This window comes from Plectrocnemia conspersa, unplaced genomic scaffold, assembly GCF_051122295.1.
Source record: "Plectrocnemia conspersa isolate PC_06_02 unplaced genomic scaffold, ASM5112229v1 ptg000002l, whole genome shotgun sequence".
NCBI lineage: Eukaryota > Metazoa > Arthropoda > Insecta > Trichoptera > Polycentropodidae > Plectrocnemia > Plectrocnemia conspersa.
This window is the reverse complement of record NW_028277166.1, coordinates 19,122,102-19,138,607: the sequence shown is the minus strand read 5'-3', so window position 1 is coordinate 19,138,607 and position 16,506 is coordinate 19,122,102. Positions and strand designations below refer to the sequence as shown.

General features: G+C 30.4%; 1 protein-coding gene across 1 annotated transcript in view; it reads left to right on the top strand.

Annotated features, from left to right (window-relative positions):
• Positions 1-16,506, top strand: part of LOC148237973 (uncharacterized) — a 123,405-nt gene that overhangs the window by 28,423 nt on the left and 78,476 nt on the right. Inside the window, exons 2-4 of the mRNA XM_088181377.1 lie at positions 2,171-2,405; positions 6,784-6,904; positions 16,184-16,281. Coding sequence (XP_088037503.1) covers positions 2,283-2,405; positions 6,784-6,904; positions 16,184-16,281 — 342 coding nt within the window. The 5' untranslated portion in view covers positions 2,171-2,282. The remainder of the gene's footprint in view (positions 1-2,170; positions 2,406-6,783; positions 6,905-16,183; positions 16,282-16,506) is intronic.

Genomic DNA, 16,506 nt, shown 5'->3' with positions numbered 1-16,506 from the left:
GGCGCTGAAATCCTTGAACACGCCACCCAGTGGTGGCAAACGACCTATATCATGTTAAAAATCAATATCTATGAATCAACTTGAGATATTTATCTAAAATTTTGTATGTGAGTAAATACAATGTAAATGATAATATAATTCAAGTAATCCTTAAAAACTTAATATTTATTATGAATTAACTGATAATTGCTAATACATATTTAATCATAAAATAACAGCAAAGAAACCAAACTATTATACAATTTAACTTGATTGATATTGAGTTTTTACCATTGAAAATTGAATGAAGATATCACTGCATGATTCAGGGATATTAAAAACATCTGATTTTACTTCAGTATGATAAATTATAAAGTAACTTAACTTTTCTCAAATGTCTCTTAAAACCTACTAAGATCTCGGAGGGAAGTGACATCATCGAATAGGAAATACTTTTAGAATATTTTTTAGTTATTAATATAACTGGTGGAGACGAAGAATCAATACAAACATTTTATGTAGTTCTATAAATAACATCCCGTGAAAAAACTGGGAAAATATAAAGCAACCAGTAAATAATAAATATATTCGTAAGTAAAACTGATATTGCATGTCTGATTTTTACATTGATAGAATGTTATCAAAAATGTGTCATAATATCTATATTACAATTACTATTCATAATAAATAATGTTGATTATACAGTTTGATATCCAGTTCTTTGGCATATTTTTATTTTATTAAAAAAATATTTTCAGAGACAATCAATTATTAAATAATTAATTATTATAACTGTTTTCGTATAACTAGTTATTTTTAAATAAATTTTAATTACCAAATTCGAGCAAAGTTTTTATCTTTTGCGATGATAATTTTATTATAACAATATTTCTTGTCCTTATATTTATCCTAAAAGTTTTTAAATTCTAAGAAATATAATATAGTTTATTGACAAGGCTTTGCAACTTTCATGTTAATTTAATTAAATATAAGGAAATAAAAAAAGTAACATTATGGTATTAATAATGTTTATTTGTAGAAATAATGATATTATTTTATTAACAAATTCATTTTTTTTAATTTCATTTTTGTGTGTATCATATTAATTTATTTTATTTTTATTACAAATCTGGCTATCATGAATTGACAGGTTTCTTTAAGTAATAACAACTATCGCCGAATACAACCTTGTGTTTGGCAAGCTCGTTAAGATGCTGAATGGTTCGTGCAAGAAAAGCGTTCTCAAGCGCTGACGTCCTGGCTTCAACTTTTAAGAATAAGGGGCGCGATCGCAACTCTATAGGGCACTCCATCTAAAGCTCGCCCCTTAGCAATTTAAAAAAATGCTTAATTTAATAGACACTATGTTGATAATGTGATGAATTGTATCGCAATGCTCCTAGCAAAAAGACATTAGGATACAAATACAGATACGACCCATACTATAGAGATATCTCGGATTTTTTTTGAATTCTCACTAACAACAAGGAGTTCTTTGCTTCATTTAGTTAACTTACAGAGGTGACGGCCGAGTGAGCAGGTTCCCCACCCCCTGTATATTGGGGATGCATTAGTGTTTCTCCCGAGCGCTCTGGTAGACGTGCTCTCGCTGACTGGCCGGCATTGCATTGCTAGATAACAAGACAATGGAGCCATATTCTAGGACGCTACGAACTAGCGTATCGTACAGTATGCGAATTGCCAATAAATTATTCAAGTGAAACGCACTCTGCATAACAAAGCCGAGCATCCTTGACGCCTTTTCGCAAAATTTGCCGATGTGTATAGAAAATCTCTAGCCCTGCTCGACCGTCCCACCCAAATTATCGACGGAAGTATTTCTACTTAAAACAGCTCTATGAAAATAAGATAGTGCTCGTCTATTTTAGATATGAACTATAACTGCTTTTTAAAATCGATAATTATTATTTGTATAATGGCCATCATAATGCTCTGGGGGAAACCTGGAAAATCATGATGGTCATATTTGTAATAAATAAATAAAATAAATCAAGCTATGTCGCATAATGAGATATATTAATTTTAAACTGTATATAACAAGGTAAGCAAAATCAACAGTTGTTGATTATGTTTACCTTGTTGTATATAATAGGGTTTTGCGTATTTAAAAAAAAATAGATAGTAAATTTGTATATTTTCTTTATTTTAATTTTCTAAATTTAATTTATAGGTAACGTACTATGGGCAAATACGAATGACGAGTCTCAAGAAAAAGTGCTTCGAGATAAAAACTATATACATATGATTTTCTGTGAAAGTGAATTAGTGAGACTGTTGGAAAGATGCGGAAAATTTTCAAGATCAGGAGAAAAAACATGAGCTGGACTAACCTCAATGGTTTTACTGTGAAAGTTTGCCTGTTGAATTATTTGGGGTTTTTGATCGTCGGAGCGAACAACACCACTGTGAGTATTTTTTATGATATATATATATTATGTGTATGTCTGTATTTTGTATAACGTTTGTTCTATTCAGTGTACTCACCTGGGCGATGGAATTTTCATATCTGACGATCTTTCGCTTTCGGCACGGGTCCGTAAATGATTCGTTTCTTCGGTATCGGAAATGAAACTTCTATTATTAGACGCGTTGCTATGGCAAAATCGTGGAAACGCAAAATCTGAGAAAAATTCACACACGGATGAAATTCGGCGATTAAAATTAATTATTATGAGCGTAATTTATTTTGCTTAAAAATATATGTATTAATCGCAATATATTTTTAATTACGAAAATGGTATAATAATGAAAATAATAAATTATTTTAGGTTATTATGAATCCTTTTTGCGGGAGAAAAAATCACTCATTATATATATATTACATAATACGTTCTAAATATCAATATATTTTACAAAATATATATTAGATATATTTTTATTATAGATATATTTATCTCTCGCATACGTAATATATCTAGTGATATGGGATCTAACTGAAAAGTGACACCTTTAAATTATGAAACTGATTGCGTAACGATAGCTATTTTAATAATGTACGTTTCTCTGAGTACGTTATGCAAAAAAGTGACAAAAATACCTTAATGATACATGTATACGAGACCTTACGTAGTTAATAAAAATACAATTTAGATATTAATATATAAATAGAACATTGATTTAACAATGTTCGTTAATTATAATTGTATATAAAAGTATATTCAGCATTAATAAATATTACATTAAAAAAATGATGAACAATACATAAAATTAGTATGAATCAAAGGTTTTTTTATTAGTATATATCAAAGGTCTATAATTAGTATAAATAAAAAGTCTTTATTTATAATATTCTTAATTATAATAAAAATTGAATTTATTTAAAGCTTATGGCTTAATTTTTTACTTATGTATTTGTATTATGGTAAAATAGAAAATTATTTTTATTAATAACACATACAATAAACAAGACCATAAAACTCAGCAGCCGCCAATATTTTGGAGATCACGGTCCACTAAACTCAAAATATTGAATTTTGCGGACCAAAACAATGATTATTTTTATAAAAGTAACATTTTAAATATGAAATGGTACTTGTTTTGCCATAAGAGATGCTTAGTGCTCACCCACATATTCCTGCCACGGTCAATTATGACGATCTGGAGGTGTAATTTAATAAGCCTGTTTTCTCACAGTACTTTTATGACCAAAAGGTATCAACTTGTCATCTGAACAGGTTTGGGACGAGCGTTAAATATTTTAAGCAAGTGTCTGGCAAACTCTGCCATCGCGTCGTAGAATTTTCTTTTACTGATATTATAATATGCTGCTTTGTAGTCCACATATAGATACATAAGTTCAATGTTGTACTAATGTTTTTTTTAAATATCTGCATTAGTGAGGAAGTCTGGTCGGTTGTGGAGCAGCTTGGTGCATGAAGGCGTGAGGAAGGATTCTGTCAAAAAGTATACATGACAGTATTTTGTATCCTGCGTTTAGGAGTTTGGGTACTTCTCGGGCACCACGCCCGCGTCCCGCAGTTGCATTAGGCTCGGGAGTTTCAGCCCATGGGCAACTGAGATCGAACCCAGTCTGGCGTTCGCTCCGGAGTACTGCGCACTCCGGCGCTAGGCCAGACCTCCTTCCTTGGTCGTCACGATTGACGACCGTGGACGGGTCTACCGTCGCGAAATGCTGTTGATGGTCTCCGGCATCACTAACCGTTGGAGACGGAGCGTTTAGGAGTGTGTATCTTTGGTAGTTCTCGCAGAATTAGGTCTTCCTTTTTAAGAATATGGCATATAATGTGTGTCCTTTTCTCGATTCCCTTTGCCATCAGTTTATTCCTACGATCTCGGTAGAAACATTTTGACTAGAGAAACTTCCACTAAAGATCTCAAAATCACTTTTGAGAGCAAGTGGAGGTTCTCTCTACACGTACACGAAGTATGTGATAAATATTCCAAGATGCTCAGCTATGTTATGAGAAACGCCTTTCACTTTGACGATCCGTCAGTTATTCGCGTCTGCTATGACACCTTAGTTCGTAGAATTCTTAAATCGGGGTCTATAATTTGGAATCCTCGAATAACCAAATATTCCCTTTGTATATTACTAAGCATTTCTTCAAATTTCTGAAGGGTGTTGTTGACAATCCAGCTATTCTCGAGGAATTCCAGTTTTGGGTTCCAGAACGTCTTCGAGAATCACGATCGCGTCCTCTTTTGATAGCCGTTGGGGCCTATCGCTGTAGTCATTCTGCTCCTTAATACGTTGGCGATGCACATTGACCTGTTTAATGTTAGTTACGAGGAGCTGGTCCGGTTCGAATCATTACATTTTGATATGTTATGATTTTTTTTGTTTGCTTCTTTATATGTAATATTTTAATTATATTTTTTTTTGTGAATTGAAATATTACAATCATTGTTTTCGACCATTGTGATGCATTGGGGTAACCTGTTAGGTTACGATGGTCCTAATTTAATTTGAATAAGCAAATGTTACTAGAGAATATTAAATTTATTGCGTCTGTAATTTTTCATGTGTAATTTATGTTTTGTGTAATTTTATCAGGTGTTCGTTTATCTTTGTGTATTTATTTTCTTGTATAATTTTATACTGACACAAGACAAGATAACATTTATAAGATATATTATTCTTGTTTTTGGTGCTACATACCAGGATGTTAATTTCTAGGATGGCATCCTCCATGAGACGTTTCCTAGTTGTCTTTAATTGCCCGCTTGTTTCTTTTTCATCCGTTATGATAAATTTTATCGCAAATGTGACATACTTTTTGTCTTTAACTCGGCTGAGGTGTTTCTGCCATAATTACGATTTTAAGTAAATACCAAATAGTATAATGATGTTGTGGGAGTTAATATTTTTAAAACTCGCGCAATAATTACAGATGAAATAAACAATATGATGTAAATGATGAGACCACACAAAAGCCCTCGTTACGTCTAGAAAAAAATGGTTTCACATGAATAACACGCAATTATTCTCTGATGCATTGAAATAATATTTCTTTGTTGCAAATTGGTCACTGGAAACAATATATTACCGACAGTCATTTAGTTTGTTTATAACCGTATTCTTAGAAAACAAACGTATGTTTGATGTTAGTACTAATGCTTTTAAGATAAATGTTGTGGTGTTACTTGAAACAATGTAAGTGTAAGGCTAGAGCAGATTTTTCGTTAAATTCTTTTGTCATTCGGTATGCGAGACGTCAATTTGATTGTCCTATATATACTTTATTGCAATCAGCCCTTGTTAATCGGTACTCGTTGGAATTCGTTTTCATAAGGAATTCCACTGAGAAGTGGATTGAAACTGGTTTTTTAAATATCTATTCTTGTTAACTTTACTAATAAAACATTAGCATTTATGTATGTATAATCTAAAATCGCATATTATTTAAAATTTAAATTAGTATTTATCAAACTTATGTGTTGATAATATACATAATCATTCTAGCGAAAAAAAAAATTGTATGTGACAGGATAAATGCATGGAATAAAAAAGTGCCTAATGGACAATTCATAAAATATTGTGCAAACAATTTAATTTTAAATTTGATAGGTAATTTGTGTACACTTATGTTTAATATTTAAAAGAAAATTCAATGTAAAAACATTCTAATCTTACGAATTTCATTAAGAGTTGTTTTGAGCAGTTATCGAATATTCAAATTAAAAAATTCTCAAGGGTTTTACCGTTTCTTAATTATGTTTTAACAACAACACTTAGTCTTTGGATAACTTTTAAATGGATTAAATAATTTTGAATTTCGCAGACGCAACAACTTAGTTAATAAACATTATACCAAATTATATTAACTCAGTATAAGTATCACGGTATGTCGTTAAAAATTAGATTTATTTATTCTTAAGGTGCAGTCAGATCGTAGGTTATTTACTATGTAACACTAGTAGTCACATAGTAAGAATTATATTATATGTCATCCAGTGATGATGCGATTAATATTTTTAATGCATATATTATTTCACGATGTATTTAATGATAGTGACATAACTTTTAATTAATTAAATTAATCACCTCGTTAGATTAGGAAAAGTTTAAAAAAATATTCTGAGCTAATACTAAAAATCACTAATTTCATTCTTCTAGACTAAATTTAGATTAAAATCCTTGATTTAATAATCATTGTACTGGTATTTACACTGTATTAAATTGTTTCTAAATTATAATTTTTATATTAAAAATCAAATTTACTTAAAAATATATTTTTTATAAAAATTCGTTATTATATTTTTTATAATTAATTTAAGCTATTTGAACTCTTTCGTGTTATAAAATATGTATTTGAATTTCAGGTGACAAATTCAGAGAAAGGAATTATATATGCAGATACAGCTCGAAATCTTAGCGTAGAACCAATTGTTGCTGAGTCGCATGCTGACCTACAACTGAATGTTTCGTGGCTTCCTCCAAATGGTATACTATATGAATATATGCTTATAATAAATTCATACACACATATGTGCATAGATAAATAAATAAGCATTTTTTTACAATTTCTTTTTTTTTATAAATTTATTGCCTACATAAATGTCTATGTTAATGCATGGGAAGTGAAAATTTTATTGTAAATTTGAAATGTGCTGTCTGTCAATGTGTGTCATGTTATAATTGCTTAAGTTTTACTAATCGCGTGTTTGTTAAAAGAGAGTGTACGATACAAATTTGGTCAAAAATCTGAACATCAATTTTGGTTTAAACATTTTTGTTCAGAGGTCTAATGTATCTCACCTTGTTAAATATTATACCATTAAATTATTAAAGTCGCGTGAACATTTTTGTGCCTTAGGCAAGTATTGAATTAGGCAGGGTAGAGACAATATTTTAACTTTCGTGCTTAAACATAATATTCAACAGTAATTTGTATTTTGTGTGAATATAGCAACAATATAAAGCAACACAAATCCACTGTATTTAAAAAATATATACAAAAAAATATACTAAAACAAGATACAGAGAGATGGAGAGAAATTTATGTTTCTCATAAAATACTAAAACAATGAATGTAATCAAAACGTAGTTAATGTCTTTAAATTACGTAATATAATAAAATATAAAATTACTCTAATGACTATTTAATTATAATAAATTTAAAATTCTAATTACTCGGAATTCGGTGTCACTTTGTATACAAAATAAACGCCGTAAAATCTGGTAACAGTTTATTTTATAAAAAATAAATAAAACAATTACATTTGTGCAATATATATATATAGAAATGGCGATGGTGTTAAAATAGCAGGTCCTGGAAGAACGGCGAAGATGTTACTATCCACTGATATCTTTTGTGTCGAATCGGTCTTTTGGCTCAGCAACTTGTGTGCTGCTGTGATTTCGTGGCATCTCTTCCCATATGTCTTCTGCGTCTTTTACCGCGTCACTAACTCTATGATAAATTATGGTTTGAGACAGTTTGGAAAATCGCAGATGAGGATGTTTGCGAGCCAATTGCATCTCTTCATAGACACACTCACGAAATGCGTTCACCCCTAATATATAAATGGTTTAAATGACCACTCCAGCTATTGGTAACCAAAGGGTAGAATAGCAATATGCGCAGAGTAGAATGTATTGAATAGCTAGCACGTGTCCTTTCCAAACAAAGAGTAGTTTTTCAGCGCTACTTGTGGGTAATTAAGGTCTCAGCACGGGTGTGCAATTTAAAAAAACAAAACGCTTGTCATGCTGGACATCTAATTGAATTAGAGATGTTGTTTTTATTGTTACAATTGTTGAAAATGAAGACAAGAATAGGCACAATTCAATTCAATTAACACCAGAATTCTACTACAGTTCTCTTTTTTTAGATCATTAAGTATATTCCGAATTAAGCCAGTGTTATGATCGTTGGTTAAGATTTCATCTTATTGAGTTAAAATACATTCATTTTATTGATTTCTGTAAAGATTCTGAATGTTTGCAAATATCTCTTTTCAAAAAAAATGATGGAGTTTTATATTTCAACTCAACACATCATTATGAAGTTTGTACCCCTTCTTTTAGATTATTAATTGAAATATGTCATAAAAACTTAAAATATTTTTGTTGCATGTCTATAATCTTGACATTGAATTTAAAAGATAAGAATAATCCCATTCATAGAGTGAAAAATATCTGCCAGGTCAGATAACGAATAGATAAAATTATTTCTGTTAAATGTTTAAAGAGTAGGCTTTTTTTTCTTCCGGAAAAATCAAAATACTTCTATGTAATAGAGAATTACTTAATATTTTGTCACCAAAAATTAGAGAACTGCTTCTGATAAAGTTGATAACTTTTATTTCTAGATTGTTGTTAAATTTGTGTGTAGAGTTTTTAAAGTTAGTATAAAATGGTGTATTCCATATTATTTTTATGTAAGTATTATTCGCGTTACTCCACACTGGATAAACGTAAGTTAAAACAGGTGTATTTAACTGTTTATAGACTAGGATTTTATTTATTATAGTTAGCGAGATTTTTCTATTATATATTAATTTCAGAGGCGCAATGGTGTCAAGCCCTTTTGACTGGAGTTCAGTTATAATATATATTTGTGCCAAGTTATACCTAGGTATTAAACGCTCGCTCTCTATTCAATGATATGCCTTTGTAATGCATGCAGGCAAGGGTTGTCTACGTTTGGTGAATATTATTGCTTCTGTTTTGTCTTGATTAATTTTAATTCTCCATTTCATAAAATATATTTTTAAATTCCAAGGTTTTATTGTAGTTTAACTGCAATTGGTTTAAGACCATGAGAACTAGTTAAGATTAAAGTATCCTCAGCGTACATTGATAGTTTAGTATTTTTTTAAATTATATTATTATTAGTTTAAAAAATAAAGAGAAATGGTCCAAGTATACTTTCATATGGTACACTAGCTGGTATTTTACTCGGTATCGGATATGTATTATTCAGCGAAACAACATACCTTCGATTCATCAGGAAAGACCGTGAATGTGGATAATATAATAGGGAGTATCGTATTTTAAAAGTTTATACATTATATATAATATATAAAAGTTTATACATTCAGTCATGCCATACTGTATTAAAGGTCTTTTCAATGTCTAGTAATGAAAGACCAGAACTTTTTTCGTAATAAAATCGGCAGATATGTGCTCTGTTAAGTTGATGCATAGTCGAATGATGTTCTCGAAACCAAATTGTTTATGAATGTCAATGGATCCTAGATTAAGAACTCCTGGTGTCTTAAAATAAATATATTTTGTTGCAATCTATATTAAAACTCCATTTACGTTGCTAGTCGAGTCGTCTGTCATCATTTTTGTTAGATTCTCTAACAGGCTTCTGTTATTTCAATAATGAGCGTTTGAGACCCGGGGCTATTGAAATCGGGGCTTTAGAACCTAGATTATTATATTATTTTTATGTTTATATTTAAATTTCAGTTTTGATGTAGTCGCTGATACTCGATTAAGTGGGTTAGTATGTTATCGCGAAAAGAATTCGTTTAATATTGACAGTGTTGTTAATTGGTTGGAATCTATAATCCGTTGAAAGATTTTAAACGCTATTAATATAAAAAATAGTATTTCTGCCAAGGGCGACTCGTTTTTAGGAGCCATCGGGGCCAGGCCCCACTTAATAACTTTTTTATATGCTTTATCGTCCAGTAAAGCTTTTATCATATTATCGTATTCGCATTGATTTAATACTATAGTTGCGTTTCTTCTGTCGGCAGGAAGAATTATCAGATCCTTGCTGTTTTTTAGGATTTTACATGTTTTTGTGCATTTAGAAGCGAGGGAGAAGTGATGCATGCGCGTAAGAATATTCATTGTCTCGCTTGTTCTTGTTAAAGCAGCAATGCTCATTTCAAGGTTTTTCGTCTGTGTCACATCCAGCTATAAAAATGAATATTTCTGCCTATTTCGCACAAGATAAATAAAATATATGGTTGTCAACTCCTGTAGTATGATTGTATTAGTTCAACGTTCGTGTGGTTTGTATTAAAAGTGGAAGCTTTGACGTTCACCATTAACAAAATCATATTTTTACAAAGCGACACAAAAAAAAATATATTTAAAGATTATTGAAAGGCACAGTACTTTAAAAATTCTAAGTATGTTAGTCAGTAAAACATTTTATAGCATATTTCACAATCACTCACGATCTCTAACTGACTGAAATTGATATGCTAAACGCTGATAAAAAGAAAACGTAGTCGGGTGATGTTTTCAAACCTGTCTCTGACAGCACCCTCATAAATTAAGATCAATTGAAAGACGGTCATTGTTCATTTTAAAAATAGTTAGTCAAATATTATTATTATTATTATTATTACTAAAATAAACATATGTACATATGTGAACTAAAATTTTAACAACTTGCGTGATATTAATCAGTTAATATTTGTTCATGGTTTTAGATTTAACCTGGACCCGCGTCACCATGGATACTGTGCCCCCACCTATTGAATGTTGAATGTTAATATTTTTGGAAATGTTTGGAAAGCCGTAAACAGGGTCGGCGTAGGGGATGGGGGCGTAGGCGCTCGCCAACATCCGAGGCTCGCCCAGACGCCGTATCTGGGTTTTCGGTGGGTTATTCGGTATTCCCGTTCCCGGAATCGGGGGGGTCAGACCGGGTCTCCTTTGTACGGCACCCAGTTTAACTACACTGTTTATACGTTTTTCCTTGAAAGACCAGCCCGTTTCTGCTTAACGTGCACCCGTTACGCGGGAATTTCTCAAGTATGCGACTTTGACACGGTATTCTCGGGGGCGATCCTAAGCCGCTTGTATACATAAGGTTCACGGGCTATATTTAAACTATCGCATTTATGTAGTTTTGGCTCATTATTGATTCTTTAAATCTATCATCGAGTTCGTTTTTTAGTTTTAAAATGGCACTCACATATTTTGTCTAATCTGACAAGTTTTGTTATTAATAATTTTATATTATTAATCAACTCAATTAGCATAATTTTATATTTAAATCAGATAAGAATTTTTAAAATGTGTTAATTCTTCCATGTCTATTTTTCTTATTCCTTTTTTTGTAGTCATTTTTTATTTATTTAAAAATATTATTTGTAATAAAAATACAATTTAATTTAAAAAAAATAGGTGTATTTGCGTCCTGCAATATTTGTTTACACTCTGATTGCGTAGAGGTGCCATCACTACCTCATTTTATGACAAGCTGTCTTTCAGACAATGAATTAAACACGCCAAGCGACACGCATCATATATTGCTAGTTGTGTGATCTAACAGATTTTGTACTGGAAATGTTGTCATCGTTTTTCGTAATGTAAAGGTTGTTCTGATAGCAGCTATTTTATGCTTTCTAGACTGAATTAAAATTTGCGTTAATTAATCTTTACAGTTTCTCTTAATTGGTTTTATTGCCATTTTGTAATTTTCGCACACGAGTGACATATGCGTATCTAATGTTAATTGGAAGTGGGGTGGATTTATATCTAATTTACTTCATGCTTTAATGTTTATGTTTTTTTGTTCTACTGATGAGTCGTCATTGGCTGTAGTCTTAAAACATCAGCAGAAATGAGAGAATATATGTATGAATCCAGCATTTTAGTAAGTGTAGTGTTTTTAATCGCTTTAAAGTTATCATATTTTTATCATGGTCTATTCGTGCTGATCACTCTATTTTGTACTATGAAAATACGGTTTTATCTAAATCTCTAGCGACCGCATTTCGTCACGACTAGAATAAGCTTTATCGAGACGATTGCTCACTTGTTCGCCAATGTAGCCATATTTATTTCAAAAAATGAGGAGATGCTTTTATATATTGTTAACATAGATTAAAATAATTATGTATTTATGATACTATTATATAATATATATACTTTAATTTATAAATGTCATTTAATTACTAAGAAGGCAAAAATATAGATTGCGTGAAAGATTTACATAAAATATAACTAATAGTGCGAGTATTTTATCGTTATATTTGTATTCATAAAATAATCAGATTAGGTTATAAATCTGAAAGCATTTTAGATGAGTTGTTTACAGTAAAAATCGACATGAATCGGCTGGTTTGCTTGTAATGGCTCATAATGAATTATTCATCAAATATGCTGACATATAATATATACAACATCACTCTTCATTTTAATGTTTTTTCAGTGGGTTTAATCGAGACTTTTTAGCAAACTCTTGTCTTAATATATATGTATATAATAATATATAATATTATATAAGCATAGTGGCAAGCTAAAGTAAACAACGTTTATTAAAAGAATATTGTAATCGATTGAAACGTAACTTTATTCTATATATGTTTTATGTACTAAAGGCAGTTAAAATTGTATTTTACTATTATTATTTTTTAAATTCCTAATGGATCGTTCTGTAGGGTTCTGAATGGAAACCATATGAGTGTACCGAATTTGAATTATCACACAAATTGAGTTAAGCAAATTTGTCGTAGGGGAAAAACGAAGACCAGAAATCGTGCAAACGAAGCATTTGTGTTGGAAAGAATTGAAATTACATAAATTTTGCTGATTGCCGACTTTCACATTTGGATAACGTCTATTATTGTATACGTATAGATGGGTGAGAAAAATTCACCTGTAAAGTTCGACTGATGCTTCATTTCGTACTTATAAATTCCGATCGATGTTCTTTGATTTCCCGGGCTAATAAATATAATAAGTTAAGACTAGTCAATGGATCACCAATTGGAAAAAAATTTAAATTAATTAAAATTGGTACATATCAACTTCACCAATAAAAATGTAACCAATTGATTGCAAATTTTTATAAACGGCAACATTACCTCATTTGAAAATACAGCCTTGGCATAACCTTGGACACTAAACTGCGGTGAAAAGAACATATAAAAAATAAAAAATAAAAACTTTAAATAATATATAGAAAGCTATATTGCCTTGTAAGAAAAAACTCCAAGCTATCAATATGCAATAATCAAGATATACAATTAAATCCCTAAACAAGTTTGGGTCTACAGCATGATTAAAATGATTAAAATATTTCAAAATAGAGTGCTACGAAACATTGTGAATTATTTGTGGTATGTTCCCGATAGAAACATACATCGTGACCGAAGACGTCGCCAGTGCTATACAACTTTTTGCTGCTAAACATGAAGCGAGGCTCCAACTGCACGTCAACATCGAGGCAGCGAGCGCCTCAATATGGACAACTTAAAAAGGCTGAAGTTACCATTACTGAAACTAATTTACTATTAGTGATTGTGAAGCCACTCACTGTTCAATAAAAGTAGCTGAGGAAAAGTCGTTGAGAGTAAAAAAGTTTAAAAAATACTGGTAAAGGCAAATAAAATCTTTCAAAATCATTTGCTTTGCTTTTAAATTAGCTATTGATGTTACACACTTTTAGCAACTGTTCCACAGAAAGCCTGATAGATCAAAATAAAGCTGCAACAATCATACACGACTTTATTAATTGACCATAGGTAAATGGTTTAATATTATTTGTTAATAAATAAGCTACTCGTGAATTGACTTTAGTTACAGTCTCATTTTCTCTTGCATAAAAATCTGTTTTAATTATTTTTTTTTTTCTGAAGGTTGAATATCGTGTCAATTGATATTGTGCTCTTTTGATTTGTATTCAAAATGTCACATTTAACTACATAAATAAATTTAGCTAACTTTTTAAGAGCCAGACTACATTTTCTACACAGCGATTATGATTATACTCGTTGCTTATTTTCATTTATACCTATAATTATAACAAAAATCAACAGAAAGCACATTTTTTAAAGACATATATGTATACCTTAAACCGTTTTTGGGCACCCGTATGTAATTCAATATTGTTTCTGTGTAGGCATGTGTATATTCTGGGCGAATCTCATTATTAAATCATGAAATTAATCAAACGAAAAGCAATTATGACCACCGTACGGAATTTACTTCTCATTTTGAAATGACTTTTCGCCGCGGATGCCGCTAATCTTATATTCTGTGTAAGTTTGAGTTTCCTTTACCACGGGTTGTTCACCGAGCAAAATTTATGAAACACGGGCGCCTATGACTCGCATTAAAACGACGATTTGCTAATATAATTTTTCCCCTCTGTACTCTAATGCCTAATTATATTAATTATTATTAATGTTTATCGTTCTCTCCAGAGATATTCACATTGTTTATTTTTGAAATAATTAAGTTAAGTAGAATTCCCGGGAACTATTTATATTTTTATGAATAGACATTCGTTATCTATGACAAAACGTTCTGCTTCTTTAATGTTCGTTCTTTCGTTAATGATTCTTGTTATTTCTTTAGTGCTATACTGGCTCGTTATCGCTACTTTATTTTGTAGTAGGCCTGTTTTTCTGCCTAACTTTTTCCACAATCGACTAAACTATTTAAATTATACAAATTCAACATTATAATACGTCACCTATTTATCGCATTCAAAGCTACGCGTGACATTAATGGATTAGATGTGCCGAAAAATGTCTTTAAAACATCGTTCCAACCTTTTTGATATAATATTATAGAGCACAAAGATAGATTCTGATAATATGCTGTTTGTTGCAAATGTACAAGCTCGAATATCAACCATAAATATAAGACAATTGTAACTATAAATTCATCGTGAATTCGACAGCTTAAAGTTGAAATTAAATGCTTCTAACTTTCAAAAGTTGTACACTAGGGAACTGAACTCTTATGACAGAAACTCAAATGAAAAGCCAAATACCACAAGTAGAGAACAGTGAATTAAGTTTCTTTTTTTCATGTTGAAACTAACATAAATATGTTCATTTAGCCTGTTATGTTGGCAAGTCGTTGAATGCATTACAAAAAGCAAATTTCTCGTTTATAATATTATATTACAGATATGAATAAATTTTTGGTGTTATTTTACCAATAGCAAATTTTAATAAAACACTCTGAATAAGATTAAAGCGCAGTATTAAATTATTATATTATACACATATTTCGAGTGGCTTTATAAATAAATTATTATTAAGCAATTATTTGTGTTATAATATAAAATATATGTTTTCTTCAGCTGGAATTTTTGGTATATATCATATTACTAATGAACGATATAAATTGTTATAAAATAGATTTGAGATTTCTAAGCCATTTAAAACAAATATAAAAATGATAAAATGCCACAACAAAAATAAGCTTTATAATTATTATTTTGTAAGTTAATCTTTGAAAAGGAAAATACTTTTTGGTCACTTCTTTGGTATTTGCGTAGTGGTTGATTATATTTAAAAGCATTGATTTATTTTTATTTTTTTTGCCGTTTTCAATATATTCTGTTAATCGCTTCAAAAAAAAAACATTGCTGAACTATTGTCTTTCAGTACTTTTGACCAGCCCGCTAAAACGCAATATTTTACACGTGCAAAAAACAAAAAAATACATTAAATTCAATTTTGCAATATTAAATTTATTATATTTTTAAATAAATTGCAACGCGGCAATTATAAGTTATGGCTAAGAAAATAACAAAAACATATTTCTTTACTTACATATGTATATTTATTAAATTTTCTGTGTATTTGTGTATCATGATATTGTAAATCTTTCTAAACGTTGTGTTCATTTAAAATATAAATATACAAAAAATAGGTTGAAAACGCGAAAGCTTAGCCATTTCTGGTATATAAGTTATAATTTTATATAATCTTACATTTGTTTAGAGCATTGACTTATATGTAGCTGTAATGGCATGTAATGTAAAAAACTATTTTTTTCTAGATATCGAGTCAGTCAAGACGTACAGCTTAGAAGTTATACCTAAGAGCAGCAATAGCGATTGCTACTCGAAACACTGCGATGCATACGATATTAATCCGGTAAGTCTTTTATGATTACTTATAATTATAATAGCACCCCAAAAAAATATGAATGAAAAATTGATTGAAGTAGTTTATTTAAAGCTTATTTTTAATATTTAGTAGGCCCACCCTTAGCATTAATTACAGCTGCAACACTTTTTGGCATATTATCAAATAATGACTTGGGTGGACAGAGACAATTTTTTTCATTCCATCTGCATTTTTCCTCGCAGCTCAGTTTTG